This window comes from Sinocyclocheilus rhinocerous, unplaced genomic scaffold (genome assembly GCF_001515625.1).
Source record: "Sinocyclocheilus rhinocerous isolate Xijiao unplaced genomic scaffold, SAMN03320098_v1.1 scaffold955, whole genome shotgun sequence".
NCBI lineage: Eukaryota > Metazoa > Chordata > Actinopteri > Cypriniformes > Cyprinidae > Sinocyclocheilus > Sinocyclocheilus rhinocerous.
In genome coordinates, this window is record NW_015646369.1 from 113,818 (window position 1) to 122,774 (window position 8,957).

The 8,957-nt window shown below is 37.9% G+C and overlaps 1 protein-coding gene across 1 annotated transcript; it reads right to left on the reverse strand.

Moving 5' to 3' along the window:
* Positions 1-1,817: 1,817 nt before the first annotated feature.
* LOC107707658 (paired box protein Pax-1) lies at positions 1,818-7,364 on the reverse strand. Its single transcript, XM_016511738.1, has 5 exons — positions 7,237-7,364; positions 6,050-6,679; positions 4,961-5,094; positions 4,437-4,635; positions 1,818-1,906 (listed from the first exon to the last, which is right to left on the reverse strand). The coding sequence occupies exons 1-5, from the start codon at positions 7,238-7,240 to the stop codon at positions 1,818-1,820; spliced, it is 1,056 nt and encodes a 351-aa protein (XP_016367224.1). The 5' UTR covers positions 7,241-7,364.
* Positions 7,365-8,957: the final 1,593 nt, after the last annotated feature.

Here is an 8,957-nt window from a genome sequence, read left to right on the forward strand (position 1 = left end):
TTGGGTTGTTTTGACCCAGCGGTTGGGTTACTACCCAGAAGGTTGGGTTAAACATTTAACCCAACCGCTGGGTCAAAACAGCCCAATTGCTGGGTTTGTCCCTATTTTACCCAGCACTGGGTTATATTTAACCCAGCATTTTTTAGAGTGTAGGATCTATTATTTAATTTTTATGTTTTTATGCATTTGTTTTAAACTGTTTTAAATAATCGATTAACATTTTTTACAAAAAGTAGACATATAAAATAAAGTATTATGATTTTAAAGCCATAATGTTTAGGTTACATGAAGTGTAGCTGTAGTTGTATTACAGTTAGCTGTCATTTCACCGTTGACCTGCAGGTGATTGCAAGAAACTGAGCTTACCATGCACCTAAAACTCTAGGATTGCTACAGAGAGCGCTCGTAGATCTACGACGATTTTCAAGTAGGACCCCTGCTTACAGTTTAACCATGATTTCGGGAAAAGTTGTATAAGGTGATTGCAATTATTGTTTCTACTATCTGCTGTGGCTTATGATGCTTTTGAGAAATGCGACCCAGATCCTTTATGAAGAGAAAAAAAAAACTATTACTATCTGCATAGTTACTTGTTAACAACGGACCATTATTCTAAAGTGTTACCCATTACTGCTACAGAAAGCCCAAAAATGAACAAAACAGAACTTGAACTAGAACTCAAATTTGAACTGTTAATCTGGCTGTGAAAAAACACCTTTTACGAAAATTAAATGGACTGAAAAACATCCATCATTGACACCGATCTTTTACTTTCATCCTCATTCAGCGAACATTCGCGACATTTCTTTTTTTTTCTGTTTCCACTAACAAAGCACATGAGAAAACAGCAAAATGGCCTTATCGCTCCGTGCAGAGCATATTGCGTGAAACACTCTCTTACTGAAAATTCAGCAAGAATTCAGATGTTATAGCACTTTTTGCTGCTAATTTAGAGTGGACACAAATGTACTGAAAACACTAGGCAGAATGAGCATAGAAAAGCAGTTTGTTATAGACATTTCGGTAACACTTCGGTAATCACTATTAACTACGACATTTCCCTCGATAAATTCCTAATTTGCTGCTTATTAATAGTTAGTAAGGTAGTTGTTAAGTTTAGGTATTGGGTAGGATTAGGGATGTAGAATAAGGTCATGTAGAATAAGGCATTAATATGTGCTTAATTAGTACTAATAAATGGCTAATATTCTAGTTATGTGCATGCTAATAAGCAACTAGTTAGAGACCCTAAAATAAAGTGTTACCGAAATTTCCAAGTGAAATTAAGTTCTCATAAAAAGACAATAACGATATTGACTTGAGATGTTATGCAATACCTTTATTTGGCATATTTACACATGAATTTATAAAAATATATAACTAAAGCTTTCTTCATATTTACATTAACAATTTATTACTTTGCTCACAAAGGGTTTATTTATTGTACACGTCTATGTAATGTATTGCCATTCTTTAAAAAATATTTTGTACTGATGCGTGATTTAGCTTTAAGACTTTAAAATCTCATTTTTGCATCCGCTATGCTGTCGCTGTCATAAATAGCATAGACAAACCCAGTATGACAGTATAATGGTTAAACAGCCAACCACCAAACAACGCAGCCTGGAGACGGTTATACCTACAGTAAAGAACAAAGTCGGATACATTCATTCGGCTTTACAAAGATCTTGTTCTCCGAGAGCGCTGGCCGCGGGTTCGAACAGCACAACACCGTCGGAAGATGTGCATTGGTTGAACTTACGGTTTGCTTTCTTGAAATGCGATCATTTCTAAACTGATGTAGGCTATCTGTGCTGTTACGAGGATGAGGTAGAAAGGCTGAGTCCGTGTATATTGCTCAAGGATTCGTGCTGCTTGCTTAAGGGACTCGGTGGTTTTCTGTCTCCTGCGGAGGACAAACAGGAGAACATATTTAGAGAGAAAACAAGTCGTAACTCTCCTCACATCCAATCACGCATTTTCTGTGTAAATCTATGGGATCGGGGCATGTTCAAAAAGACGATTCGATTTTCAAAAATAGGCCACTGTTACATTTCCTCTAAAATACATTTAATAAAAAAATTCTAAAATAGGCTAAACGCTTTTGAAATATACTTATAATTTTCATATTTACGTATTACAAATACTGACCGTTTATTCAATAATGTATATTTATTTAGAATTTATAAAATGTATCGTTTGTTAAAGTAAGCTAATACATAACGCCTACAATAGTTAATCATAGACATGCATAGTAATTAATCATGGAAATGCATTTCACATAGGCCTATTAATGAGGCCAGTCATTCTGGTGAGCATATAGACCGCAACTGAGATCATACTACAATGCACTCTTTAAAAAATAAAGGTTCTTTATTGGCATCAATGGTTCTATGAAGAACCTTGGACATCCATGGCACCTTTCAAATGCAGAAAAAGGTTCTTCATAGTTGAAAAAGTTTCTTTAGATTTTTAAAATGTTCTTCAAAAATGGTTCTTTAAGGAACTGTTCACTGAAAGTTTCTTTGGGGAATCAAAAATGGTTCTTCTAATCTATGGCATCACTGCAAAAACACCCTTTTGGAACCTTTATTTTTAAGAGTGTACTTACACCGCTCACTTTACCCTGCATGACCTCATAACAATATCATTTGCTCAGTTTAGACTGAAAAATCATCTAAAAATGTTTTAGTCGTAAATATTATTTAACGTGATTCAGTCAACATAAATACATAAAAAATCATTTTATGGGTTTAATCAGGTAGAAACAGCTATTTAAGCTAACACTTTTTACAGTACCTAGAACCCGAATGCCTACTCGGTTATTCGTATGTGTGCAAGAATACGTCTTAATACTCTGTTTTCTAAATTTCATGTCAAATGTTTAATTTTAAAATGTATCTAACTTTATCTATGGTTCCAATGTTTGTAATAGGCTACACATTAGGTGATTGCATAGGCCTCTTCAGCTTGCTTTGTGTAAGCATCGCAAATCAAGCTATAGAGAGGCTGAGGCCTATATGTGACCGTTTGATGTACACTAAAGATTTGTTGTCAAAACCTATTGTTGTACAATGAGCCTCACCTGAAGGATCCATGAAAGCCCGAATACCCAGTATATTGCTGACCATGTGCGCCGAAGGCCAACCGCGGGAAATGCTTACATGCCCACCCGTGACAGGGACACCGGGAGGATTGCTCATTTTGGTCCCGGAAGGAGACATTGCATTGGGGTATGAATACGGGTATATATGGTTGTAGGAGATGCTGGACTGCGGAGATACTTGTTTGCCATTTTCATATTGGTTAGGCTGGGAGAGGCTTCCAATCTTGTTCCTTAATATCCGGCTGATAGAACTGACCGAGGGAACATTGTACTTGTCACATACTGCGTCCGCGAGAAGACGGTCCCGGATCTCCCATGCAAAAATTCCCGGGTCTCCTTGTTTGTACTCCCGTATGTTTTTTACTACATTCGGCGTCGTAACTCGTGGTTTGCTGCCACCGATTGCGCCTGGCAAAATGGACCCAGTTTCGTTGTATCTCGCAAGGATTTTACTCACACAGCCATGGGAGACCCGAAGCTGTCTGCTTATGTCACAGGGTCGGATGCCAAGCTGGGCTAACTCCACTATTCGTAATCGTATTGCATTGGGCAAAGGACGTCCATTGACAAAAACTCCCCCCAGCTGGTTCACCTCCCCGTAGGTTTGCTCTGTAAGAAACAAAAGGCATTAAACTTATGCTATGGAAAATGTGCTATGTGAAACAGCATGGCACATCATGTCGCCTACATGTTCAGTGACTTAATTAAGCAAATCCAAGATTTGTACATGAACATGGCGATCTTTTCTGCATTTTTAAAACATTGTTAACGCTTGAGATTGTCAGTAGAGATAATGAATATTATTGGCCTAATAAGACAGTCGTTGCATGGCAGGCACCGCATAGTAGCTTATGTTCTTCAAAAATGGTTCTTTAAGGAACTGTTCACTGAAAGTTTCTTTGGGGAATCAAAAATGGTTCTTCTAATCTATGGCATCACTGCAAAAACACCCTTTTGGAACCTTTATTTTTAAGAGTGTACTTACACCGCTCACTTTACCCTGCATGACCTCATTCTCTTAAGACATTTTATGTGCATGCCTAATGGTTTTAGCCTATCAGGCTTTTATATAAAAGTTGGAACATTTATTTATTTATTTCCCCAGGTGTTGTTTCTAGCAATTAGAAAGTAAAGTGAATGATAATATAAATCTAATTATGGGCGTTTAAGAAGTGTATAAATATCTTAAAATTAGTCATTGAAAAAAAAATACTTTAAAGTCAGTTAAGATGCCCGTGGAAAATTCGCTCTGTGAGCAATTATACTCAAATCTCATTGATAATGGACAGCAGTTGAAGTGTGACCGATATCAAAGTATGATTATGCATACCATGTTTGAACGCCATAGAAGAATGGATGTCACTCGGGTGCATCGCTACGCCACCGCCAGGGTGGGAGAGGCTGGTGCCCTGGGCTTGCCAGTGATGCCCTGGGCTCACATAACTGCCTGCCGGGCCACTGTACACGCCATACTGGTTGGAGGGAGAGTACGCGCATGCTGGGACATAACTAGACAAAGTCGAAGAAGGCTGAAGAAACAGGAGGAAAAACAAGCACGTTAACACAGAGCAAGCAGGAAAAATATATATATATAGCATATATATATAGTATATATATGTATTTCCGTTTTGTGGCTATATTACATATAAATAGGCGTGCAATAGAATTTTTTAAAGTGTATTAGCAGCTCTATAAAAACAAAATATAAAATTATATTTTAGGTACTTAATTTTTTATTACACAGTACTTATGTAATTACAAAATAACATGACAGATAACTGTGACATCCAAAGTCATCCAAATGCTTTATGAACAGAGTTTGTATCAGTAACAATAAAATAATTGCTACGATACCTGAGGGTATTTTATGTCTGCATCAATAGCTGATTTGTCTATTCCATTGACTCCATGAGCAGAGGGAAATGTCGCTCTATTCACACTACCCCAGTCCTCCATTTTTGGTGCGTATCCTTCAGCGCTAGCAATAGCTAGAAAAAACATTAAATGCATTTAACTTTCTGTTTTTGCTTTACTTTGCAACCAGCTAACTCAAAATTACTCCAAGCGGAATAAAGCATTACTTATGGAAATAACCAATTTCAGCGATAGTATCCCTTGTAACTGAATGATTTAAACGACATATTTTAAACCATTCGACACAAATGTGCTGCACATGTAAAATGCATACATATTAAGCGAAAATTAATGCATGCATATTTGCTTAAATGGATTTTAAATAAATATATTATCATCAGTTACTCCAAGTGACAATATATGATACATATTCGCTTATATAAGAACATATTCTAATACAGTATTTTCAACAACACGTTTTATTATAATTATGCACATTATAATGAGATGTTATTATACTATATATTGGGTCGCTTAATGCGTGCATTTATTCGTTATAACTTACAATTGAGGAATAAAAACACAGCCTATTTACATACATAATTAATTAAGATTTATATATATATATATATATATATATATATAACAATATCATTTGCTCAGTTTAGACTGAAAAATCATCTAAAAATGTTTTAGTCGTAAATATTATTTAACGTGATTCAGTCAACATAAATACATAAAAAATCATTTTATGGGTTTAATCAGGTAGAAACAGCTATTTAAGCTAACACTTTTTACAGTACCTAGAACCCGAATGCCTACTCGGTTATTCGTATGTGTGCAAGAATACGTCTTAATACTCTGTTTTCTAAATTTCATGTCAAATGTTTAATTTTAAAATGTATCTAACTTTATCTATGGTTCCAATGTTTGTAATAGGCTACACATTAGGTGATTGCATAGGCCTCTTCAGCTTGCTTTGTGTAAGCATCGCAAATCAAGCTATAGAGAGGCTGAGGCCTATATGTGACCGTTTGATGTACACTAAAGATTTGTTGTCAAAACCTATTGTTGTACAATGAGCCTCACCTGAAGGATCCATGAAAGCCCGAATACCCAGTATATTGCTGACCATGTGCGCCGAAGGCCAACCGCGGGAAATGCTTACATGCCCACCCGTGACAGGGACACCGGGAGGATTGCTCATTTTGGTCCCGGAAGGAGACATTGCATTGGGGTATGAATACGGGTATATATGGTTGTAGGAGATGCTGGACTGCGGAGATACTTGTTTGCCATTTTCATATTGGTTAGGCTGGGAGAGGCTTCCAATCTTGTTCCTTAATATCCGGCTGATAGAACTGACCGAGGGAACATTGTACTTGTCACATACTGCGTCCGCGAGAAGACGGTCCCGGATCTCCCATGCAAAAATTCCCGGGTCTCCTTGTTTGTACTCCCGTATGTTTTTTACTACATTCGGCGTCGTAACTCGTGGTTTGCTGCCACCGATTGCGCCTGGCAAAATGGACCCAGTTTCGTTGTATCTCGCAAGGATTTTACTCACACAGCCATGGGAGACCCGAAGCTGTCTGCTTATGTCACAGGGTCTGATGCCAAGCTGGGCTAACTCCACGATTCGCAATCTTATTGCATTGGGCAAAGGACGTCCATTGACAAAAACTCCCCCCAGCTGGTTCACCTCCCCGTAGTTTTGCTCTGTAAGAAACAAAAGGCATTAAACCTATGCTGTAGGGAATGAATGTCGTAAAACAGCATGGCACATCATGTACATATTGAGTGACTTTAGCAAATCCAAGATTTTTCCATGAACGTGGAGAATCTTTTTTGCATTCTCCAACATTTTTAACACTCGAAATTGTCTGTAGAAATAATACATATTATTGACCTATAATAAGACAGTCGTTGTATGGTAGGCATCGCACAATAGCTTTATTTGAATTATTTAAATAACCAAAGCAAACATTTGACAATTCAGTTTGAGGCTAAGAGTTACGGTTAATTCTGGTCTAAATAAAACATCTCTCTGCAAAATAAGCGTGCAGATGTGAACGAGATCTAGAAACAATACATATTATTGACCTAATAAGACAGTCATTGTATGGTAGGCATGGCACAGTAGCTTTATTTTAATTATTTAAATAGCCAAAGCAAACATTTGACAATTCAGTTTGAGGCTAAGAGTTACGGTTATTTCTGGTCTAAATAAAACATCTCTCTGCAAAATAAGCGTGCAGATGTGAACGAGATCTCACCCATTTGCTCTTGCGATGCGTGTCTTTAAAAGTTGTCCCTCAATGGCTGAACGCTGCAGCATGCAGTAGATTTGTGATGTTCTGAAGACTTCGACAAACTTTTGTTTACTCCGGCCGCAAAACTTCTACATGCCAAACTTGTCTAGGGTAGAATGGGATACGAGTGATCCTCTCCCGTTAAAGAGGGATTTGTCTGATCCCGCAGGGTGAAGTTTGCTGGAGATAATTTGACGCGTCCTCCACGTCAATCTAACTGGTTACGCGGAGAGCTACGGGTTCATTTCATTGGTCCAGGATTCCTCGGGTAGGCTGCACGTGTGCGCGTACCCAATATGCACAATTTAACCATTTCAATATATTAATTCAGATTTGAAGGTAAAAGCAAAGCTTTGTTTAATCTTGACGCATTTCTTACAATGATGATACATTAAGCAATAGGCTATATGCAATTTTGGAATATGGAAAGGGGTGGTCTGGGGAACAGTAGAGTTGTTTAGGCATCTAGGTTCCGGAAAGTGTATGCTATGAGAATGAGACATATGTTATGAGAGTATAACGTGTATTGTGCACGTATTCTAAACACTAAATCTGCGTTCTGCTTTTCTGAAGAAAGTGCGCCTTTGCAGAGCAAAAATCGTACACCAAGTGAAAGCTTGATGATTTAGCCATGCGCCGCTACCATAACATTGAATCCCTGCGATACCAGGCTCTTCATTTGTGTGTTTCGTACTTTTGGTGTCTAAACCATCACTAGCAATTAAACATACACAATTTGCTAAACCAAAAAAACAAACAACATATACACATGTAATGCACGTTACAAAGAAACGTAGCCAACCTAATTTATCAGCACACATGTTCCAAATAAGATCCAATGCAAGGATCGTTGTCACATGAATACTATATAGAGTATATAGGGTAGGGTATTGACTGAATTCCAAAGGCCAACACTATCACAGCATGCTCACAGAGTTTCCTGTGGAAGTAAAGAAGGTATAGTTTATTAGCTCACAAAATGTCACTTGTAAAAGTTTACAGACGACCCAATAGAACAAGAAGCGGTGTCACTATCCGTACATGTGTGTAGATCACAAGTCTCCAACTTCAACACATGGAGAACATCTTTCGAGCTCATCACACAACATTTGGGGGAAATGCTTAGGTTATTGTAACGAAATCAATGAGCAAAAGTCTTTAGTCTGCTGTTGTAGTGTGAGAACACATGACAGAGTGTGCGGAGAGCCTATAGCGTCACAAAACAGTGCTATTATTAATAGACATCGGTATCATATATAGCCTACGTGTTGTAACTATGCCCACGATTTGTGAAATAGGGTATCGTTGCCATGTCAAGGTGAGCGTTGTGCGTAAAAAATAAACCCTTCAAAAAACTCCCACAGGTTTAAGTCGTGGTCAAAACTCGTTAACAAGGGACATATTGAGACCAGAGAGCCAAAAGCCTCCCTCCTCTGGATAAATTAGGCAATTACACTTTGTAGTCAGATTTTGTGGATACACAATGAGGTTAGCAGGGGAAAACGGCTATCAAAATTTGCTTCACGAGACCATTTGTGAAACATGCAGACGACGAACTCACTTCATTGGTGTCTTGCACAGGATTCTCAGGTAGACTATGCAGGTTCATCGCACAGAGTTTTACCGACTTTATTTCAATGGAAAGATATTGTAAAGAAGATAAGTGCAAAAGATTGCAGCCCATT

Excerpts from the sequence above, each read along its gene's own strand:
- LOC107707658 (XM_016511738.1), bottom strand. Across the intron at positions 4,636-4,960 it reads CAGACATAAAATACCCTCAG|CCTTCTTCGACTTTGTCTAG; the intron begins GTATCGTAGCAA and ends CTGTTTCTTCAG. Across the intron at positions 1,907-4,436 it reads TTCTATGGCGTTCAAACATG|GAGACAGAAAACCACCGAGT; the intron begins GTATGCATAATC and ends TGTCCTCCGCAG.